This window comes from Schistocerca gregaria, chromosome 5, assembly GCF_023897955.1.
Source record: "Schistocerca gregaria isolate iqSchGreg1 chromosome 5, iqSchGreg1.2, whole genome shotgun sequence".
Classification (NCBI taxonomy): domain Eukaryota; kingdom Metazoa; phylum Arthropoda; class Insecta; order Orthoptera; family Acrididae; genus Schistocerca; species Schistocerca gregaria.
The window spans coordinates 413,523,619-413,548,548 of record NC_064924.1 but is presented as its reverse complement, the minus strand read 5'-3'; the positions used below and the strand labels follow the sequence as shown (position 1 = coordinate 413,548,548).

Below are 24,930 nucleotides of genomic sequence, written 5' to 3'. Positions count from 1 at the left end.
TCCATGTAACCTGGAAAGTGTTTTTTTCCTGTGTCGGTGATAAGTAACTGCATGATGTCATCATTAGTGTTGAAATGATGTCCTTTCAGCACTGATTTTAACTGCAGAAGCAATAAAGTCATGTAGGATGAAGTGTAGAGAATAAGTTGGGTGGTACAGGACAATCGCATGCTTTTGGCAAGAAACTGCCAAACATGAGATGCAGGCAATACCTCAAGGTAGGAAATATATGGGTGTGGGCATGTTTCATATACCTTATAGTACACTACTAACAAACTGAATGGGCAGACAGATTTTCATGTTGAAAGAACTGCGAGTTGTCTTCTTACAACTTTTGACACAGACTGGGTGTCAGTGTAATTGACTTGGCAAGTCAATTTGAAGGATAGAGGAAGGCAATGGCATGCAGCCCCCAGTAGGGCCCTGTTTAGGAAATCACCGAAGTGTTTGCACCATTCTTCAGTTTGAGGATGCTTAATGTTTACCTAGGCTTTGAGACTAATTGTTTCATTCTCGGATGTTCCAGTGCAAAATCGAATTCTATGTAAGGTAGTTCAAAGTAAAACTGCAGTGGAAAAAATGTGTTGTCCAAGATTTTATGTAATTGTATATTTCTGTAATGTGGTAGTACTAACGTGTCATAAATGTAAAAAAATAGAATCATTTGGTATTTCAAAAAATATTTTTATTCATTATTTTTGTTATTAATTGCCCCATTCACAAGTAAATCTGATACATGGGAGTTAGGTAATAGCTAAAGAGAGGAAATTTGTCAATATGGTTGTGTTTCATACAGGTTTTAGTACACCATGAATGATATGACAAAATTATGCCTTATCACAAATGTGTAGAAAAGTTTTAGAATAAAAACAGTCTCAGTTGTGAAATTATTTAATGCCAGTGATGGGTTTAACGCCTTTGAGGCATCATCAGATTGTGTAAAAGTAGCTGGGTATGTAACCTATCCATCATAAAGCCCTATAGAATGGAAAATGGACACAACAGTAACTGCATATGTAAGCCACCGGTCATAAAAACATATAAAGTGCGAGGTGGACCTTGAGCACACCAGCTGGCTCTGCCATAGCGGTACAAATAGGGCCGTACTTAGAAAATAAATGCCACATGAGCTGCATGCAGTACAGTGTTCCTTTAGCGTGCACACAAATAATGTTTGCAAAAACTAAAGTAGTGGTACAGAGCCAAAAGTAATGCTGTGAATAGGCAAAAACTTTCTATACCAAAGCCAGTTAAATGTACCATTTTATTAGACCATTCCATAAATGAAAGTCGTAAATAGTGACCAGAACAGTGTAAGAATGGAGGAGGAGTGTTTACGCATACCTGTTAATAATGAATGTGCGTGGGTAACAGACATTAAATAACTTCCATTGTAACCTGAAGAGAAAAAATGTTAGTGAAGGTTGTTTAATTTTTTATTTAATTTATTTGTTTATTTATTCATTCATTTATTTTTATCCTAGTGGTGTACTAATACCCTACATACAACTGAAAGAATATGCACAGTATCTTTGGTTTAATGATATTGTAATGTTGCGTACATCTTCCTGTTTCTCCAATTGTATAAGGAACTATACTTGGTATATTATTTGATGGCTGTAGTAGGATGTCTGAAATACTGTGTGTTAACAACTCATCCGTCGAGATTTTAACCCGCCCAATCCCATCTATTCAATCAATTTTTGCGTGAGCGTTCGTCATGCCAGCATATTCTTGATTATTACTATTTTCTCATGTTTTATAGTGTTTCTGTGTGATGTATTTCTTATGAATGATAGCCACATGTTAGTGTGAAATGTTTGTTCATCTCTGGAAGGCCGCACAGCGGTTATTTAGATGAGCTCTCTCTCTCACACTGCACAATTCCATGACAGCACTACATCCCTAATTATCCCTGAACTAGTTGATCATGGGTGCAACTGATTTGATGAGTACCCCAAGTACTTTCTTCATTATTTGATTACTTCAGAAACATATGTTCTTCAAGTGTCTTGGGTATAGTTTCCTGTTTTACTTACAGCAATGCCAAATACAAGGTTAAATATAAATGACAGAAGAACTAAAGGTAACTACGCATTGTACACTGATGGAAAAAAAAAATTGCAGCACCAAGAAGTAGTAGTGTGACATAAACAAAATTTGGTAGATGTGTTTCTACATCTAAAAGATGATGTCTGCTCAAATTTCGCAGCATTTGCATAAGATTGGTGCTACTAGCACCACTATGGGGATGCAAATAAGATTTGCTTTAAGTACACGCTGTAACATTGGTGAGCGTTACCTTGGTAATTGGACTTGGTGAGTTGTTATTAGTCACGAATGCTTTAAGGTGACAAAGATGCCATCATCAAGACATCACCGAGTTTGAAAGACGTCGTGAATTAGGGCTATGAGAAGCAGGATGTTCTTTCTGCGATATTGTAGAAGGATTTTGCAGGAATCTAGTCACATACATAATTGCTGGCAACAGTGGTCACAGGAACATATGGTCGCAAGAAGACAGGGCTCTGGATGGCCACGTGGCACTACTAAGACAAAAGACTGTCATGTTCAACTTAGGGCTCTGTTGCATCATACTGCATCTGCAGCAGCGGAAAGTTAGCTTTCAGCCAACAAGGCCTTTGTCAAAAATAGTGTGTGTGTGTGTGTGTGTGTGTGTGTGTGTGTGTGTGTGTGTGTGTGTGTAGTCTATTTTTGACAAAGATGTCGTTAGCCAAAAGATAACTTTCTGACAGTCTTTTTGGTGTGCCTTTCTGCGACTCAGCATCTCCACTATATGGTGAGTGGCAACTATTGCTTTCATTACATTGTTACCTAGACAAATGTATTCACAAAATTTCTATACTCTACATTAATTATTTTTTGGTGTTGCAGTTTTTTTCCATCGGTGTATTGTTAATAAATACAACAGTCAACATCCACTTAAATGAGACTGAAACTGATGCTACAATTTCAGACAGTTCCCTTTTTCAAAACTGGACTAACCCATACGTCTATATGGTCCCAGCCAGTTACAGTGCTCTGATGCTGCAGCCCAGTTGGGATGAGACACAAAACAAGTGGAATAGATGAGAGAAACAAAAAGGAAGACTGGGTCAGTTCAAGGCTGGGAAGGAGATTTGTCAAGGGAGCAGGGCAGGAATGGAGCACTGGTGAACCTGTTCTTTGTAGGCAAGGATAGTTGTGTGTGGCACACAATGGAATGGAGAAGTGGAGTGGGAGGAGAAGAGGTGATGGGGTGTAAGAGAAAATGGGAACAGGAGACCACTGTGGATACAGATTAATGGAATGCCACTGTAGAGGTGAGGGTGGTACAGGGTCTACCATAGAGAAGGGGTTGAGGCTGTGGAGGAATGATGGTCTGAGTGCAGAGTCCAGATCATGAAGACATCGTCAGTGATTCTGAATCATACACAGGATTTAGGATCTTGGGTGACTAGCAAGATTTCCTCTAGGTGTCTCTAAAAACATTGTCACATAAGGGTGCCACACAGGTTCCCATGCCAGTATTGTGGAAATTTATCTTCCCATTAAAGGAGACATAGTTCTTGTAAGAACATGGTTGCTGAATTGTACAAGGAATGAGGTGGTGGATAAGGAGTGGAAGGCTGTTGGCAGACAGAGTGCTTTGTGGCAGTGAATAATTCCTTCTGGTGTATAAAAGCAAACTACTCACACTCTTTTTTGTTTGCAACTTTAATTTTTGCCTTACACACCTGTAGTAATTCATATGTGAATATTTAAGCATAGTGAAATTTTTAGTATGAATTAAGACTGGCCTATAAAATACAAAATTCATTTAGAAGAAACTCACTGTGTTTCTCTAATGAAGTATGCATGATCTTTGTAAATTTTATATTATGTTGTACTGTGAGCAACATAAATATCAACTGAAAGTACAAATTAATGTACTCAGTCACATTTATTATTCTTTCGCTATCTGAGTAGTGGAGAAGTAGAGTCCACAGCTAGTGGTCTAGTGGCTTGGGTTGCTGCCTCTGCATCACAGGGTATTGGGTTCAGTTCCCAGCTGGGTTAGGGATTTTTCTGCCCAGCGACTGTGTGGTTGTGTTGTCCTCATCATTTCACCATCGTCATTTGTGACAGTTGCTAGATTGGACTGTGTAAAAATTGGGTCTTTGTATGGGCGCTGGTGACCATGCAATTGAACGCCCCACAAACCGATCATCATCATCATGTAGACTTATTTCAGTTGAAGTAGCATAGATGATTCATATGCATGACAATTTGTGGGCAACTTTGACAGCAGAAGACAAACTATTTTAGTACAAAGCTCAATGTTATGTGGATGCTTTCATTGCATAGGTGAACAGTAGAAATGGATGAGAGCTCATTCTTGCAACAAGGTCTTGAGTGACCAAGCATTAGAAGCTCTGTAAAGCAGGAGCAACGGAAAGTCTGGCGGAGCTGACAACAAAGTATAATGTTAGTGCAGACACAAGTGTTTTGGAGTTCATTGTTCAGTGCACAGTGCTGAACATGTGGCTCTGTAGCAGGCTGCTCCTATATGTTCATGTATTGACCCACCAACTTTGTTAATTAAAGTTGCATTGGGTGTGGGGTCATCGAGATTTGAACCGTTAATTGATGGAAACATGTTGCCTGGTCAGATAAATCAATATTCTTGTTAAACCAGGTCAATAGTCATGTCCAGATATGCTGTCGTCCAGATTAACAGCTGCTCAAAACATGCACGGCCTCACAGAATAGCATTCGTACTGTATTCTTCTTCTTCTTCTTCTTCTTTTTCTGATGTTAATTTGTGGACAGCACATGTTATGCACCCCCCCCCCCCCTCCCACACACACACACACACACACACACACGCATGCGCTACATCAGAAGAAAGACTTTTTCCAAAAGCAATCTGTCCTTTACATATTATTGTTATTCTGTCTTGGACTTAACATTATTTATTTTTCCTATTATGGATTCATTAACAAACACAAATTAATGATATACATGACTTGCAATATATTGCAGAGGTGGCTGGCTACTGAATGATACCCAAAGACATAAAGGTGCAATACCGTGAAATGTGGCTGTCATGGCCTATGGATTTCCAGATGTATCAGTAGCCAAAATGGAACTGCTGCTTAATGTGATGATACATTATTCCTAGCAGCAGGTGGGCTTATTTGCAGAACAATGTACACTCCGCTTCAAAATGAGATTCAGTTTAGTCCAAAGCAAATCCAGCCTCCCCAACAGTCCCTCTCGTAGGAGTTTCAGTCCTGCTAGGAATGCTTAAGTGCTTTTGAGTAATAGTGAAAGTAAGAGGAGTTACTTATCTATGGAAGATCTGAGACAGTAGTAGGTCATACTTGGATAACTGTGCATTTTGTTCAGTGACATTTCATTATACATGGGAACTATGTTCTTATAAATAGCCGTTGCAGTAGTAAATATAACTGTATGTGCACAAATAAGCTACTGCACTTGATCAAAAATGTGTCCAGTTTGTATACCAATTGCAGATTCTTTTGGTAAAATTTGACATATAATACTTAGCAATCCTGATATACTAGTAATCAACACTACTCATATTGTGTATTTGGTACAAAATAATATTGTAAGCCTTCTGTTGCAGAAATTGCGTCGAGGTAACTGTCTGGAAGCAATCAATGAGTCACTCTCACGGCCAACATTGACTGTGTCCCAAGTTGGAGTTGCAGACATGCGCCACTTCTTATACAAGTGCCGATCGACTGCACAGTTTTGGAGCCCAGCAATGGAAGCACCGTACAACTCACCAGAGGAAGCAGAGCGTCTACTTGGTCTTTACCAGGCTCTTCATCAACGACTACACTCTGCAAGTCGACCGCTCAAGCTGCTTCATCAGCAGCTTGAGAGAGAGACAATGCTTGGATGGGTAAGCTACAGTTGGCACTAAGACTGCAAAGAAAAAAATTTCTCATCCAGGCAGTGAACAACCATTTTATGACAAAAGTGTCCTTTTTTTTGCCACAGTTCCTTTTTAAGTCAGTGCCCAACATTTTTCCAACAGGTGGTTTTCATCCCTGAATAGGTATTATTTGTAAATCTCTGGAAAGAGCTTGATACTATGCCTCATTGCAGATAGTTAATGAAGGTCTAGCATATGGAATAGGTTCTCAGATATTTGAGTGGGTTGAAGACCTCTTTTGTAATAGAATCCAGTACATTGCCCTGGATGGCGAGTGTCCACCAGAGTATCATTAGGAGTACCCTCGGAAAGCGTGTTTGTAAATAATCTGACAGGCAGAGTGAGCAGCAATCTGTGGCTGTTTGCTGTTGATGCCCTAGTGTACAGGAAGGTGACTTCATTGAGTGACTGTAAGAAGATACAAGATGAATTAGACAGGGTGTCTACGACCCGGGACAACCGGAAGACCCGGGAAAAACCCGGGAATTTTTTCATCCAGGAGAAAACCGGGAAAAACCCGGGAATCTTTTTGAATTCCGGGAATTTTTCATTGTTTTAGTTTTCAGTTAAATTTTTGTGATTTTGACTGGTAAGAACCAATACTCTAACAAAAAAATTTACTGTATCCCACTTCCGCAGAATAATACTGCAGCAACAAAACATGAACGAGAGAAAAAAATGAAATTAAAACTTAAGTCGCAAAGAAAATGCGTCTTATACAACAACAAAACACAGTGCTCATACAAGCGTCTGCCAACAGTAAAGTGTGTCAAACGCTTTAGGAAGACTGTGCAGTGCTTCTTAACAACAAATTGCCTTCAGTGAGCGTGACGTGACAGTTTTTTTACATTAGAATTGTTTTAATGTAAGATCTTTTAATGTTTCACACGTACGGACATGCGGGCTTCCTGTGTCATCGTAGCTGCGCAAATGCAGTGACGCCTGTTATCTGGCGCTCTCTGGCAACTGCTGAAACGTACCTTTCTAATAGGTCACGGAAAAATATTGTGAATATTGCTTTGAAAAGCGTTACTTTTAAACTAAATTTCCTTTTATGTAAGACAAACTATGTGAGAGAGTGTACGAGAATTTCTTAAATCACAGAGCGTTTGACTCTCATTTAAAAATCAACTCTTTGGGGACGACCATATGAAGAGTTTCGAGCCCAGAAGATCAGACATTTACGTCATCATTAAAAAAATTTTATTGGCACATTTATGTGTTGTATGACGTGCAAAAAAGATCAACAATATATGTGGAAACTTAGATTATCTTGCAGCTTATTAATCTTGGAGACCAATATTATGTGTGATAGCTTTGCTTTTCTTGTAGCAACAACTGTACATTAATTTAAGACATTAATTTTTCTTATTTGTGTGTTCGCGCTACTTAAGAGTGATCTTGCTATTGGCTGACTACAACACGTGTCAAATGCTGTCATCAGCTGGCGAGATTAGGTGACACGAGCTGCGATTGGCTTTCAAAAGCGCGTTGCAATCTCGATTTTAATGCTTCGGAAAGTAACATGCGGTGTTTGGTTTAAATCAAATTTATATCTTCGTAGCATGGAAATCTGCAGTGTATATGTTGCTGCATTCAAAGATCTTTCCAAAACGTGTTTTCCCCCCCCCTGAGTTTCATTTCTTAAAGTGCCAGGAAATTCTGTGCCGGTGTATAAAACCATAAACTATAAAAGGATTGATAAGTGCCGAGAAAAAGTATACTGTCACTTAACACGAAAAAAGTGCATTTTCACCCGGGAGAAAGTGAATTTTCAACTGCGAAATCCAGGAAAAATCCGGGAATTATTTTTCCTTGTCCATGTAGACACCCTGATTAGACAAAATTTCTAGTTGACGTGATGAATTGTTGTAATATAGTATTAGTGGAATGATACTTGACATAGTCATGTTGATTAAGTAAGTAGGCATAACATTGCAGAGTGATATGAAATAGAATGAGCATGTAAGGACACTACTAGGGAAGGTAATGATTGACTGGTTTATCTGCAGAATTTTAGGAAAGTGTAGCTCATCTATAAAGGAGACCATTTATAGAACACTAGTGGGTCTCATTTTTGAATACAGAAAGTTTGTTTGGGATTCCCAAAATAGGCTGAGTTCAAGGAAGAAATCAAAGTAATTGAGAGGCGGGGTGCTATATGTGTTGCATATAAGTTTGATTAATGTGCAAGTATTACAACAATGCTTAGTGAACTCAAATGGGTATACATGGAGTGCAGGTGACGTTCTTTTCCTGAAACACTATTGAGAAAATGTAGAGAACCAGCATTTACAGCTGGCTGAAAAGTGAGTCTGTTGCTACCAAAATGTATTTCATGTAGGGACCATAAAGACAAGATAAGAGAAATTAAAGCTCATATAGAGGCAAATAGATGGTCATTTTTCCCTTGTTCCATTTGTGAGTGGAAAAGGAAAGATAATGGATAGTAGTAATAGTACAAAGTATCCTCTGCTGTGCGCTGTAGGTGTAGAATTGTAGGAGGTCTCATTGGATTAAAAATGTTTGCCAGCCAAAGATTCCATTAGTTGTGGGAATATATGAAATCGGATACCATATCTGGTGAATAGGATAAATGTTACAAACAAGTCATTCTCATGCTCCTTAATTTTCGTCATTGTCAGAGTACTTCTGTAGGCATGTGGATTGTTTGGTTGTCTCAGCAGCAGCAACAGTAGTAGTGGCAGAACAGTTGAGGGGGAAACTGGGAGAATATTTCACATGAATTTTGTTGTCATGTTATAGTTTCAGGTGGAGGTTCTAATCCGCCAGCTATAGACTGGGAGACACTCGAGGAATAAGGATGTGTAGTAGGGGCAGAGAATCACGTGAAATTGTTCTAAATGCTTTATCTGAAAATTACTGTGAGCAGTTAATTGAAGAACTGACTTGTGAAGATAACATCGTAGACCTGCTAGTGACAGGCCTAAGCTTTTTGTCACAATTGGCATAGAACAGGGATTCAGTGACCCCGAGGCCTTTACAGCATCACTGAATGTAGCTGTATATAGGAACACAAAAGAAATGTAGCAAGAGTGACAAGAAACAGATTTCAGATTATCTGAGCAGTCAGCTTGAAAATTTCATCTCCATCACTAACAACACTGAGTATCAAAGGACAAAGTTCAAGAGCATCATACAATATGCTTTATACAGTTACATGTCAAGCAAAGTCATGAACGACAAACGAGACGCGCTGTGGTTAGACAGCCATGTTAGAAAACTGCTATGAAATCAAAGGAAACTTCACTGGAAATATAAACATAGCCAGTGCCTCACAGACAAACAAAGGTTAAACGAAGCCAAAATTGTTCTAAGGAGAGTCATGCATGAAGTGTTAAGCAAATTTGAAAATAATATTTTGTCTACCGATGACAGAATATCCTAAAAACAGGGTGTATATGCTCTGTGACAACTGGGAAATCCGGAAAAAACCCAGGAATTTTTTCATCCAGGGCAAAACCGGAAAAAACCTTGGAATTTTTAAGAATTCTGGGAATTTTTCGTTGTTTTAGTTCTCAGTTAAATTTTTTGTAATTTTGACTGGTAAGAACTGATACTCTAGCAAAGAATTTTACTTTAGCTCATTACTGAAGTATAATACTGCAGCAATAAAATGTAAACGAGAAAAAATAAATAAGTAAAACTTAAGTTGCAAAGGAAATTCACCATTTACAGCAACAAAACAGCTCACACACAAGCACCCGCCAACAGCAAAATGTGTTGAGGCTTTAGGATGAAGACTGCAATAATTCATAACAACAAACTGCTTCCGATGGGCATGATGTCACAGTGGTTAACATTAAGTTCGTTTGAGAAGTTGCCAGTGGGCTTATGTACATGCACAATTGATTCGTGTATGAGCAGTACCTTCGCACACTTCTGGCTTTTCTTGAAATGCAGCTGTTAGTTGTATCCAAGGTAAACTAGATACGAGCTGTATCAGCAGTAGAAACAAGCAGCCAGATGCTACCCAGAAACATTTTTCTGGTGCACCCAAGCTGCCAAATTCGCACATGCGCAGAGCAATCTGAGATGTAGTGGGATGAGGGGTACTTCCACATGAACGATGTTTACATTTTGTTTGCTGTTTTCTCTTGGTTTACAGCTCTCAAAAACAAAACATATTTCTGTGACTGGGAGCTATAAAGTGAATTAAAATATTAACATAATTATGGAAGGCTGAAATATGTTATTAGTCTGTTTTCTGATTTTATTTTATTTCCAGGTTTTTGGAAGTCGGATATTAATTGCCTTGCAGGACAATGAAGTTATTTTTGTCAATTTGCTAAAAAAAAAAAGTCTTTAATTAATCTTTTCCACTGAGGCTGTTGATTTATTTGAAACACTATTGGCAAGTGTCAACTGTTTGCGGAACTTCAAGTGCACGTTGTTATCTTTTGCAACATATGGCATTATACCATATAACTAAACATGAGATAATACAGTACTGGTACTTCAAGAAAATTTACATTCCAAAAACCACACTGAAAAGTTTAATATCAGCTTGGGGCCTACTTCTTTGTGAATCTAGATATACGAAAGTGCTCTTTAAGCCAAATTACGGATTTTAGTACGGTTTACGAAATTCCATGGCTCTTGGAGTATCCTGTGGTGTCCTTTTTCATTTATGGTGTAATGTTAAGATCTCTCAATGCCAGTACGTACTAACATACAGGCTATTTTATGTCATCGTGGTTTCGCAGGTTGTTTTCTGGCGTTCTCCGACAACTGCTGAAATGAGTCCTAACAGCTTGCAGGAAAATATTGCAATTGGTCCTTTGAAAAGCGTTACTTTTTAATTTTACGCAATATGAGCTGTGCTCGTGTATGAACATGCTTTGAATTTTTTAAATCACAGTGTGCTTCATTTTCATTCAAAGTTTAGCACTTTGAGGGCTAGCCACTTAGAAGTATTTCGAGCCCAGAAGACCAGACATTTACATCATTAGTTAAAATTTTACTGGCACATTTGTGTGATATATCAAAGTGTAACACCTGCAAAAAAGACAAATACTACATGTGAAGCCTTAGTTTTTCTTGTAGCTACTCTATGTACATTAATTGACACTGTTAACTTTTCCTATTTGTGATGCTCTGAATCACTACTTTTACATGTGACACATCTTCCGAAAGACAAAAACCGAGTTTCAGAAACTGTTTTTCGCTGTTGCTTTTACACGTTAAGGTCTGAAGTGGAGTTGCTAGCCCAGTTAGCTATGGCACCTGGAAAATGGCTGATGTATTTTATGATTCGGTCAGCACAATCACTATTTCTCTTCAGTTAGACAAGATGTAAACAGCTTTAGTCTAATATTTCTACTTATCCTTCACTGTACAAAAAGCCACTCCATCAATATTAGCCAAAATTTTTACAAAAAAAGATGAAACCTGACAGCCCAAGCACATTTCAGTACCAGCTGCATTTACATGGCAGCGAAAATTGATTGCAGAACTGGAAAACAGGCAAACAGAAGTGGATTTCCACAATCGATTTTGAAGTGTTTATGTGACCACTCAGGAGTGGTATTGAGTGATCAATTTATGAAATTAAGTTTTGGGAGCCCCATGTAAATGCAGTGAACATCTGCTATCATTGCCTGGTGTGATAACGTGACAAGAGCTATAATTGGCTTACAGAAGTGCAGGGCAGTCTCAGTTTCAGTGCTTCAGAAACTAATGTTTTGTGTTTGGTGAAAATTGACTATATACCTTCGTAATATGAAAATATGCAGCGTACATGTTGCTGGTAACCAAAGATATATCCAAAACACTTTTTTTTCCCCCCGGGTTCATTTTCTAAAGTTGCAGGAGGTTCTACGCCAGTGTATGAAACCTTAACCATTCAAAGGATTGATAAGTTTTACAATCTTGGAGGAAAGTATACTGTCACTTATGATGGAAAAAGCATATTTTCATCCAGGAGAAAGTTTATTTTTTAATCGGGAAATCCAGAAAAAACATAGAAATTTTTTTCCTTGTCTGCACATATACAACCTGTAAGAAGTTCTTATGTTAAATCAGTAAATGGATCAAAGCTGTCTGTCTGAATACTCTGTGACTGTAATTACAGTGAAACATAGCAGGACACAGAAAATCCTGAAATCGTAAATGTTTTTTTTCCAAACTGTTTCACAGAGGAAGTGTATTGCCTCTTTTAAATTATCACACGAATGACAGAATGGCTAATATCAAAATAAGTAATCATGGGATAGAAAAACAGCTGAATTCCTTCAACAGAGGTAAGGCCACAAGACCTGATGGAATAAATAAAATACCTAGGAGTATGCATATGAAGTGATTTGAAATGTATACATAGAGTATGTTAAAGTACTTGCCCCATTATAGCAGCAGTGTATCATAGGTCTTTGGAGTAGGGAAGTGTTCCTAATGATTGGAAAAAAACACAGATCATCATTGTCAAACAGATGCCCAAAACTGTAGGCTTATATCTGTGATGGTGGTCAGTTGTAGAATCGTGGATTATGATATTTCTTAGACTCTTTTTTTAGACTTAATTCCTTTTTTTCCCTCTGGAAGATAGGGCTGTGGCAAAATTCCTCCACCTGGTACGGTTTATAGCAAGTCTGTTCACTTCACTCCAGGTTTTCCCATCCTCTGCAGCTTCTCTCTCGATCGTGCTTTTCCAGGTCTGTTTGGGATGACCATGTTTTCTAACTCCTTGAGGGTTCCAATCCAACACCACCCTTTCAACAGCTCCATCTGGTTTCCTCAGTGTACGCCCAGTCCAGATCCATCTCCCTCCAAAGATCTTAATTTGTCTATATATCTGGCCATCTCACATTTAAAATATGCTGAAGACATCAGTTGATAAAAATTTGGAGCTGGTTTTTGATATGGTTAGTCACCTTCAAAGTTTGGTCTTCTTTGAGATGTTCCTATTTCTCCAATAAGGGTACAGTTGTAGTACAAACCCACCATTTCCTTTGTGGATGTTACTACAAATGTCCTTCTCACCACCTCCTGTAGTCATGACTATACCTCTGAGATAGGGGAAAGACTGTACCTGTTCTATGTCCGGTTGATTAATGGCCAGTCTATTCATGATGGTCGAATTTATCCACATTTCTTTGGTTTTGCAAAAATGATGTGAAATGATATTTCTAGAGGACAAAAATCTCTTCTAGGCACCAATGTGGGTTCCAAAAACAATGATAGTGTGAAACCTAGCTTGTTCATCAGACACAGAAAGCAATAGATACACACACCCACATACATGCTACATTTCTTGAATTCTGAAAGGCGTTCGATACAGTCCTGCATTGACACCTTGTGAGCAGCATACAAGTGTTCGCAATATCGGATCAGCTGTGTGACTGGGTTGAAGAGTTTCTAACAAACTGTACACAATGTGTGTGTGTGTGTGTGTGTGTGTGTGTGTGTGTGTGTGTGTGTGTGTCTGTGTGTGGGCGTGTGTGTGTGGGCGTGCGCGTGCGCGCACTTGCTTGCTGGAAGTTCCATGAGGCTTTTCACAGGTGATGCTATTGTATATAGAAAAGTTGGGACGCTTAGAAAATTGTAGTGAAGTGCAGAAGGAGCTGCAAAGGATCAACACTTGGTGCAGTCAGTGGTAGTTGAGCCTCAACATAAACAAATATCATGTATTGCAAATACATAGGCAAAAAGATCTTCTATTGTATGATTACACAATTTCATTGCTTCCATAAAATACGTAGGAGTATCCATATGGAGTGATCTGAAATGCAACTGTATAAAATAAATCATTACTAAAGCAGGTACTAAGACTGAGATTCGTTGGAAGAGCCCTCAGCAAATGTAGTCCAGAAACAAAGGAAGAAGCTCACAAAACACTTGTTCGATCAATATGTGAATATTGCTGAACAGTAAGGTATCTATACCAGATAGGATTGATAGAGGAAGTAGAGAAGATCCAAAGAAGAGCAGCATGTTTTGTTACAGATTCATTCAGTAATCACAAAAAAATCACACAGTTAGTCAACCAACGCCAGTGGCAAATGCTGAAAGACAGAGGTTTTGCATCACGGTGTGGTTTATTGTTAAAGATCCAAGAATGTACGTTCACAGCAATATTAACAAATCTATTCCTTCCTCTTGCATGTATCTTGCAAAAATATTGTGAATATAGAGAGAGATGATTCGGGCTCACATAGAGATTCACCAGTAATCATTCAAGTCTGTTGACATTCTTGAAATCTTGCAGGGCCCTGGTAGAGCGGATGTCTGTTGTCTTCAGCCCCTGGCTATGACCGACGTAACTATACCCACGAGACCTGTGCCTAATCTGTTCCTGTGACCATGTCTTTTGTGTGGCCTATGAAGTGCTCTCTGGGTGGCAAACCTGCCCACTGTCTACCATCAGATGGATAGAGCGTCTGCCATGTAAGCAGGAGATCCCGGGTTCGAGTCCTGGTCGGGGCTCACATTTTCATCTGTCCCCGTTGGCATATGTCAATGCCTGTAAGCAACTAAGGGTGTTCAATTAATTGTAATTTCATTCTAACGAGCTGCATGGTCACCGATGGTACCTGTTCTTTCGGACATGTCCGAATGAACAGATACCATCTTAGTATATATAAAAAGTATTTAAGTTGTCGCAAAAATGGCACCCTAACAATAACTATGTCATTACATATGGTAGTTCTAAGTATTACTGTCTATTACTATTAATTACACATTCAGAACTTAAATATATGCGAATGCGGATAAGGTGGTTGCGGATTAGGACCTTGCGGATGCAGTGTGGATGCGGATTGCACTTTTTGTATCTGTGCGGACCTCTAGTTCATAGTCTACAAATTGACATTTGTGGTCTGAATAGTGGAAGTTCACATTCCAGCATCTAATACAATCTTTTGCTTCTTTACTTGGTATTATGTGGTCTGTTCTAGTAGAAGTAAACTGAGTTACTCTTGTATCTGAGTTTACTGCATTCATAAGATTATGGGAGCTAAGGGTATTCATTAGTCTGCCGTTATGGTTATTGCAAGATGTTGTCTCTCTATTCAAGTCCCAAAGTATTGTTACCTCGTTTGGGTCACAGTGTCACACTATTCTATTAACAATATCTATGAAATGCCCTACCTCTGATTTTGGTGGACAATAAATCCCAATAATTTTCTGTTTCACTGTGCCCTTTCCACAACCTTTGATATGCACTTCAACACCTGGCACTTCAGCCAAGCCTTCATTATTATACAGATCTAGATAGCTTAATTTATTTAATTTGAGCTGCTCTCTAACAAATACTGTTACACCTCCACCTTTATTATGCTGTCTACAGTAGCTATTTCTTAGTAAATTGCCATCTAGTTTAAAGTAAACAATTTCCTCAGATTTCAGTCCATGCTTGGTTAACACAACTACATGAGGTGAATGATCATTTACAAATGTCTGCAAAACATTGAGCTTATTTCTAAGATATTGTATATTTAAGTGCATGAGCCTTAATGGTACTATTAGTTTGTCACTTTGAAATTCCTCCTGTACAGGATTGTTGATATTGGGCAAAATCCGGTTTGAGTTGGCCCTTTCAACTAGTTTCCTTGCGTGTTGGGATTTAGGGCGATAGCCCGTCTGTTTTCACAACTGTTTTTACGAATTATTATGCTAGCAGCTTTGTTTATGTCTTATGCAAGTCTCTTCTTATCAGATAGATTTAAATGTTGACCATGCATTGTAAAACTAGTGTTTTCGTAGCTGTTGAGATTTAAATGTTGACCATGCATTGTAAAACTAGTGTTTTCGTAGCTGTTGAGATCAAGAAGTCTTAAGTTTTTTAACTTGGAGCAGAAATGTTGCAATTTTTCGTTTGTTCATCAAATTTCACTATTTACACAAGACCAGCCCACCAGATCAAACCTCAGAGGTAAATTCACTACTATCAAATTTGTAGTTAATAGCGACTCCAAGATAATGATGATTTCTTATAAATGCACTGGCCTCGTTGCAGTAAATATTTTGACCCCGTTGTGAGAACAACACAGTCACTTTTAGTGGAACTTACACAATCTTTTTGTATATTGCTGGTTACATTTCCAAATTTCGCTCCAGACTTAACAACAGCTGATACACTCACGTTCTCCTTAGCAAAACTTGATACAAAGTTTGAAAGATTACGGGCATGGCTATCCCCAAATATTGTTAATTTGAATCCATGATGTATTTGTTCCTGTGTGGCTGAAGAATTGCTCTTTGAAGATTTTGTGTTTGTTTTTGTGATTTTGAACACTGCAGAGCTGTCTTCAGCATTGTCAGACACAAGGTGGTTTTTTTTTTTTGGGGGGGGGGGGGTGAATATTTATGGAACGTTGGTGCTCATCTGCTATTCTTACACTAGTTTTACCTGAATTGTTGTGTTCTATTTTTTCTGCTGCTGATTTAACTGTTACAGTACATTTCTTTCTTTCACTTTTAGATTAGTGCTGCTCCCCAGGATTTTGCATTTGTGTTCTAAAGCAGCACACTTCATTTGTAGCACTTCAATATCACCTTGCAATATTTCAATTATTGAATCCTTGGCTCTGATAATGTTCATATACTACTTTTCACACGTTTCTGTTACACACACATCACACGACCACGAGTAGTGTACAATTATTAATTTTATGTTTATTTTGCAACAGCTCTCGTGAAACCACCATTTACAATATTTGCATTGTATACTTTTCCTGACTTTTTTGTTACATAACTTGCAATTATCACCACTTTTCACTTCACTTTTATTGGAACTATTTACACCCGCTAGACCGATCGGCGCCATCTTTCAACAGTTTTCTGCTGCTTCACTTGTGTAAACTGTACGGTCTGCATAGATTTCTTTTTTTTTCTTAATTGTATTTTTATTTACAATTGTATCCCCTTCCAAACTTTCCACACTGATAAAGGCCATAGAAGCATGGTATTTTCTCAGTGATCTTTAGACCTAAAGATTCTGGTGGCTAGAGTCAAAAGTTTTTGTTAATCATGCATTTTGCATTCTTAAAGAGAGTTATTGGAACAAGAAAGGAGTAAGAAAGACTGCTACATAACATACCCTCTGCCACAAATGCCAAGGTAGTTTGCAGAGTGTAGATCCAGATGAAAGATGATTTTACATCTTTTCCATTGGGATACATTGTTTCTGAAGTGAAATGGTAAACACAAATTACATCCACAGTAATAAACTGATACACAAAATCTGTTGGATTTCTCTTAATATGTTGAAACCTTTATTGCAAGATTTGCTTCCTCATTTTCTTATGGTTTGCTTTCAACAATCATAGTGCCTATTTTGCACAAAGATTTCTCATAGTTGATTCTTAACATAAAATATACCATATTCTTTCTTCTGGCATATTTAGGGCATAAGCTACTCCATACACTTTTAATCAGTGTCATTCAGTACCATATTGTGCAAATTGTGGATGTTGTTAGTTGTGACTGCAGTTTTTACATCATCTTCCACATACGATATCTTAAATAGAAGTATGGGCACATTTGAATACAGACATCCATTTTTTTAATTATTTAAAAAAGGAGCAGAATCCATATAAATGCTTACCAACTTCGTTATGAGCTTCCATTGGTGATAAATCGTTTGGCACAAACAGCTTTTTAACTTAACAAACACCAGTTATACAATTTTAATAAATCACACAGATTATAATTCCTTTAAAACTGCATAAAAACAAAATCCTTCCACAAATGAAATTAACATTTGACTTATGTTAAATGTTACACAGTTACTCAGCAAAAACAAAATTTCATTGAAATCAGCATCTTGAGTACCAAGCCTATAGTTTTTGCATTGCTCGTGTCATAGTTGGAATTTTAACTGAGCAGTTGCTACATTTATTTCTCACTAAACTCTGCTTTTTATCAATGAATATACTCTTTCTTAACAGCATTTTTTTTAAAGCTGGGACAAGGGAAATTAGTGTTCTATGCATAAGTAATGGCTCATCACTTAAGTACAGAAACCATGGTTAACAGGATACAATTTTTCCTGCAACATAGTGGCAGGTTCAGGGAACAGTGATGCTGATGGATAGTAATATGCATTCTTTTCTCCATGTTGTTGTTGTGGTCTTCAGTCCTGAGACTGATTTGATGCAGCTCTCCATGCTACCATATTCTCTGCAAGCTTTTTTATCTCCCAGTACCTACTACAACCTACATCCTTCTGAATCTGCTTAGTGTATTCATCTCTTGGTCTCTCTCTACGATTTTTACCCTCCACGCTGCCCTCCGATACTAAACTGATGATCCATTGATGCCTCAGAACATGTCCTACCAACCGATCCCTTCTTCTAGTCAAGTTGTGCCACAAACTTCTCTTCTCCCCAATCCTATTCAATACTTCCTCATTAGCAGAACTCCTTTATTACTTTAAGTGTCTCATTTCCTAATCTAATTCCCTCAGCATCACCCGACTTAATTCGACTAAGGTTTTACTTTTGTTGATGTTCATCTTATATCCTCCTTTCAAGACACTAGCCATTCCGTTCAACTGCTCTTCCAAGTCCTTTGCTGCCTATGACAGAATTACAATGTTATCGGCGAACCTCAAGTTTTTATTTCTTCTCCATGGATTTTAATACCTGCTCCAAATTTTTCTTTTGTTTCCTTTACTGCTTGCTCAATATACAGATTGAATAACATCGGGGAGAGACTACTACCCTGTCTCACTCCCTTCCCAACCACTGCTTCCCTTTCATGTCCCTCGACTCTTATAACTGCCATCTGGTTTCTGTACAAATTGTAAATAGCCTTTCGCTCCCTGCATTTTACCCCTGCCACCCTTAGAATTTGAAAGAGAGTATTCCAGTCAACATTGTCAAAATCTTTCTGTAAGTCTACAAATGCTAGAAACGTAGGTTTGCCCTTCCTTAATCTTTCTTCTAAGATAAGTCGTAAGGTCAGTATTGCCTCAAGTGTTCCAGTGTTTCTAAGGAATCCAAACTGATCTTCCCCGAGGTCGGCTTCTACTAGTTTTTCCATTCGTCTGTAAAGAATTCGTGTTAGTATTTTGCAGCTGTAACTTATTAAACTGATAGTTCGGTAATTTTCAAATCTGTCAACACCTGCTTTCTTTGGGATTGGAATTATTATATTCTTCTTGAAGTCTGAGGGTATTTCGCCAGTCTCATACATCTTGCTCACCAGATGATGGAGTTTTGTCAGGACTGGATCTCCCAAGGCTGTCATTAGTTCTAATGGAATGTTGTCTACTCCCGGAGCTTTGTTGCGACTTAGGTCTTTCAGTGCTCTGTCAAACTCTTCATGCAGTATTGTATCTCCCATTTCATCTTCATCTACATCCTCTTCCATTCCCACAATATTGTCCTCAAGTACATGGCCCCTGTATAGACCCTCTATATACTCCTTCCACCTTTCTGTTTTCCCTTCTTCGCTTAGAACTGGGTTTTCATCTGAGCTCTTGATATTCATACAAGTGGCTCTCTTTTCTCCAAAGGCCTATTTAATTTTCCTGTAGGCAGTATCTATCTTACCCCTAGTGAGATAAGCCTCTACATCCTTACATTTGTCCTGTAGCCATCCCTGATTAGCCATTTTGCACTTCCTGTTGATCTCATTTTTGAGACATTTGTATTCCTTTTCGCCTACTTCATTTACTGCATTTTTCTCCATAGTAGACCACAAAGGCCAAATAACATTGAGATGTGTTGATGTGATAATCCATCCTCATGTTCACAAAATCAGTCCTGGATGATGTGAGCTGTGAGACTGGGATCTCTTGTCTTAGAATACGACACCATCATTGGGGAGCAAACATTCTTCCATGGGATGGACATGATCAGCCAAAATTTTCACATAATCTTTGACAGATGTTATACTTTGGGGCCCATGGTATGGCTGTCCAGATCGTCAGTGAACCCTCACCAGGTTTCACTCTTTGGATGTAAACTCAGCCGGAAGTTGGGAACTGTGTGATCAAACTCATTCAACCAAATGTCTTTTTTCCATTGCTTCATGATCAATTTTTTATGACTCTGGCTCCATGTTTTCCTTGTTATGGGCATTTTCATCACTGATGAATGATTTTGGAATTCCAGCTCGTCCTGCAATTTCGTGCTTGTGGAACTCCCTTCATGTTATTTTGTCACTAAAAAGATTTGTAAATGTGACATTCGGATCTCCAATGACTTTTGTAGTTGCCCTGTCCTCTTTTTTTCCCGCTACAATCCTTTTCAATGACGATCTGTCATGCTCACTCAACACACATTTTTGTCTGTGTTGTAACTTAGTGGGTGAAGTTTTCTCTATTTTCCCTCTGTGTGGTGTAAATCTTCGATATAGTGTCTCTTGAAATATCAAACACTTCAGTCACCTTGGTTGTGGAAGCACCCACCATACAAGCACCAACAATTTGCCCATATTTGAATTCTCTTAGCTGTGACATAATGTACACTCACAACTACACAGAACACTTTTCTTACCACGAACAACACTCCGACACTTTCAACATATTGATGACACTGAACAGGTGCCATTTGAGGTCAAATACAACTTGTAGGCTTAACCACCATCTGCATTTATGTTCAAGTGTGCATTAATTACAGAGGAATTTTAAATTATTGACTAAAATGTATTGCAATGTTTTAGTCTAGAAAGGTAGGACTGGTTTTGGGAAAGGATATATGCTGTATTCAAATTGAAGGAAGAAGAGAATTAGACTAGGAAACACATTTATCATTTATAGACTTTGAAAACTCTTTTGACAGTGTTCAGTGAGGTGTTATGCAGGACCTTTTTTTAAGTAGAGTACCCATATCACCTCATAAAACGATATAATCTCATAGAAGATAGTAACAGTATTAGAGAAGGAAAGTTGCTACTCACCATATAGTGGAGATGCTGAGTCGCGTTACACAACACAAAAAGATTCACACAATTATAGCTTTTAGTCATTAATGTCTTTGTAAGCAATAGCCACATGGGTGCCCCCACCCGCCGGCCGTGGTGGTTTCGCGGTTAAGGCGCTCAGTCCGGAACCGTGCGACTGCTACAGTCGCAGGTTCGAATCCTGCCTCGGGCATGGATGTGTGTGATGTCCTTAGGTTAGTTAGGTTTAAGTAGTTCTAAGTTCTAGGGGACTGATGACCACAGATGTTAAGTCCCATAGTGCTCAGAGCCATTTTTTTGAACTCACCCCCCCCCCCCCCCCCACCCACACACACACACACACACACGACTGCAGTCCCAGACAACTGAAAATGCACTGCGAGCAGCACCAGTGCATGATGTGAATGGCGACTGGGTGCTAAGATAGGGTAAATCACCAGCTATTGTGTGTTGAGTGTTACTGGGAGCGGATGTTATTTGTTTAGTTGAGCTCAACTGTGACTACGGTTCTTGATATGGCTCAACACAGATCTTTAGAGTTAGATTGAATTGCTTTGTGGGTTGTGGTACCTTGTCTTAACATCTACTTTCTAATACTGTGGTGGGTTTCTGACATGATTCTCTCTCTCTCTCTCTCTCTGTCTCTCTTTCTCTCTCTCTCTCTGAGAGAGGAATGAGATCAGGCATGTTGAAACATCTTTCACTGCAAGTTTCAGAATTAACATTGGTAATGAGTTAGTTAGGTTATTATATAAGTCTAGTAAGCAACTGAATTCATGTTATTACAGAGGATGGGAAGGCTTATTTGGTATAGAACGCAAGTGTTGCCTCTACTGGTACAACTTGGAAATCTTTGGTCATTCATCCTGTTACATTATCACAAAAGAAAGAGTGATATCTGTGCTATATTTTCTAATGGTTTCCATGTGATTTAGTTTAGGGAAGAACTTTCACTTTCTGCAGTGTGCGTGTGGTTGCGTATCTAACATGTGAAAAATAACTTTATGCTGGCTGTGGTTTTGAAACTAGATCCCTGAATTTTATTGGATCAATTACTTCATAACGCCTCGTGGACTAACTCAAAACCTCAGCTTGCCTTGGACTCTTCCCGTTTGCTTCCAAATATTGCAATGGCATATCCAAAGCCTCGTGGTTATTTCTGAGAAAAGATCTTTCCACTAAGCAGAGTTTGGAAGGAAAGAGGCAGAGTCCATGGAAGTTACAGCTCTGAGTTGGTCGATAAAGCGTGTTAGTGTGATGTTAATTGTAGCATGCTTCTGAGAAAAAGTTGTAGCTCTGTGTTCAGATACCGGTCTAACTCACAGTTTTATCACCGTAATTTAATCTGCAAAGTATAGTTTTTGATTGAAATTAATCCTTTAGGCTGGCCTTTGTTGTAATTATATTGACTTTATCTTTTTCATTTTTCAGGTTACTACAGGGTTCGAGCTCTACATAACATTTGAACCATTGGTTACGAAGCTCAGTGCAATTAATGCAGTCAATAAACTTCTGCGTTGGATTAAGAAAGAAGAGGAACGCCTGTTTATATTAAATGCACCAACCTTCTAATTAAGTATTTGTGTATTACTTACGAAGCTGTGAGTTTGAATGCTACCACCTTAAAAATGGACTGTTTCTAAAGCCAGTTATGTTGCCCTGTCCAAAAAATTGAATTATTCCTGTAATTCTGGCCTTTCTTTCGGCTTTACAGCAATAACATAATATAAAGATTTTGTTGACATTGATGTCTTTGGATCGGGTGTCATCTCTTCTCTGTTAAAATATATGAGACATTCAAGAACACAAAACAGACCAAACGTAACAAGCTAAATAGTCGACTTGAAAACAATATAAACTGTATTAATATAGGTAAATTAGACATTCTCTTTTGAATGAGATGATGATTGTTGGTGCCTTTTTGGAAATAGCATAGTTTCATCAAAAGTTACACAAGAAATGCTAAATACAAAACAAATTGATTTGCAGAAAAGACGATTATCTCCAGTTCACAAAATCCATAATTCTTGCATAATGATGATATGCAGTAGCAAACATAGTCAGGTATTTCTGCTTTTTGAATGAGAAGGAAAGAAGAGAGAACGATGTTTGAATCTCCTTTATAATATCATTCATTTGGGGATACTGTGACATATATTGCTTATTTGTGTACATATATGATTGATCGTAATCATAATTCAGTCTGTTTTGTTATATATACTGTGGAATGCTGTAATGAGCAGAATACTTATGTACATGATGAAAAACTGTTCTCTTTTTTGTAAGAGTTGTTATAAATTACAGTATCTGAGTGGTGGAGAATTTTTAGTGTGTATGATCACTTCATTTTGCAACTTCTCGGATACTGTTACAGACCTTGGCTACTGTGTAGCCTCAGTGTATATTGTTCATTGTAATAAAACATTCCAGTACCTAAGCTGTGTGCATTCACAACAAGAGCAACAATAACAACAGCAACAACAATAGTACTAATATAGGGGACCACTCATCTTAAAATGTGTGGTTTACATAAAGGATAGGAATGTGAGCCTAGAAATACTTTTACTTGACTTACTTTACCTATTTTTGTTACCATGTATGTTGCTGCATTTTTCTTTTGAAAAAGGTCTTCAACTTTTTTATCAGCGAAAATTCCTAGAATAGGTTGTAAATTATTGCCAAGTCATCCATAAGTTAGACAGCATACTTCAATTTTTGTTGCCTTTCTTCATAAAAATTGTACTATTTTGGTGGCTGTGAAGTTATGATTTATAGACATTTGTCATACTTTCATGACATAGTTAAACAGTAAAGTTTATCTATCATACCCTGTTACAGACCTTTCTGATTTTCTGGATTATGTTCAGTTGGCATTCTTCACTTACTGTACCTGCTGTTACTACGGGAGTGACAAATTTTCATTTGTTTGCAGTGAAACTGAAGAACATCTCATAAGTCAAATAAAGTAAACAAAAATGTATAAATGCTGCATAACTCAAAATATATAAATACTATGTTACTAGTGTCGGAAGCTCCAAATGACTGTTCACATAAGATGCTATTATCTATAGGGAAAATGCAACACCAGAGGTAGGTAGCAAAATAAAGGAAGATGCCATGACTGGCAGTTATGAATCACTCTAAGAAAAAAATCTACAATTTCATTGGCTACTTTCAAGTGAGCAGTAGTTTTCTTCTCGATAAAAAGCTCATCTTGAAAATGCTGTCTGTTTTCCCACCAGCTGAAGCCTTGAGTGAAGAACTGCTACTCAACATTGAGAGAAACGTAACAAGAAATAACAATATACTATTGCTGCAACCACTTCTGCACTCGTGTGGCTTATTGATATTGTCAGTTACACAATACTGTTTCTTTGATGACAATCCATTACCCAAGACTTTTATTGAATGGGAAAAATTTTCTCTATGTGTGGTAATTAAAGCATTTACAGCTTTTGGGTACTTGCAGTATATAGGTATCACCCAGCAAAACAAACAGATTACTTGACAATGGTGCTTACGCTTGACAAGCTGGGAGGGGAAATGATAACAGTGCACACTCTGGTACTCTCAAAACTGAAGTGTTCTTAAATGCTACACACCACTTAGTGAAGTGCCCATTTAGAATAAGAACATAAACCTTGGCTGTTGACTATAATTAACTGACATTATGTGTAAAACTGCCTTCCGTGGTGATGTCACTATTTTCCACAGCTCTGTCTGTAGAAACGTCTTCTGCTGTTTTAGATAGTGGATGATAATGTTGATCCTATGTTCAAATCTCTGCCAACTGATTGTATCGGATTTTCAGTTTCCTTGTTGGTTAAAATATCTCTCCTCTAGTGCTCAACATGCACTTTTTAGGAATAATATTTGACTTTTCTAGTTTTCTAATGTCACAAGAGCAAAAGCTAATTTCACAGCTGCATAATCAAATTGACAGTGGGGTCTGTTGACTAGCATTATTGCCTACAAACACCAAGGTCCCTGGTTTGATTTCCAGTGACCACCTCAAATTGTTCTCTGATGCAAGGTCTGGAAGTAGGACCACTCACTTTTGCGAGGCAACTGGAGAGATGCTTGAAAATAAAAACATCGAAATTGACACAGAAGTT

At 38.1% G+C, this 24,930-nt stretch overlaps 1 protein-coding gene across 1 annotated transcript in view; it reads left to right on the top strand.

The window, feature by feature from the left end:
* Nucleotides 1-23,252, top strand: part of LOC126272522 (vacuolar fusion protein MON1 homolog A) — an 80,765-nt gene extending 57,513 nt beyond the window's left edge. Inside the window, exons 7-8 of the mRNA XM_049975430.1 lie at nt 5,633-5,914; nt 22,247-23,252. Of these exons, the coding sequence (XP_049831387.1) occupies nt 5,633-5,914; nt 22,247-22,387 (423 nt within the window). The 3' untranslated portion in view covers nt 22,388-23,252. The remainder of the gene's footprint in view (nt 1-5,632; nt 5,915-22,246) is intronic.
* Nucleotides 23,253-24,930: the final 1,678 nt, after the last annotated feature.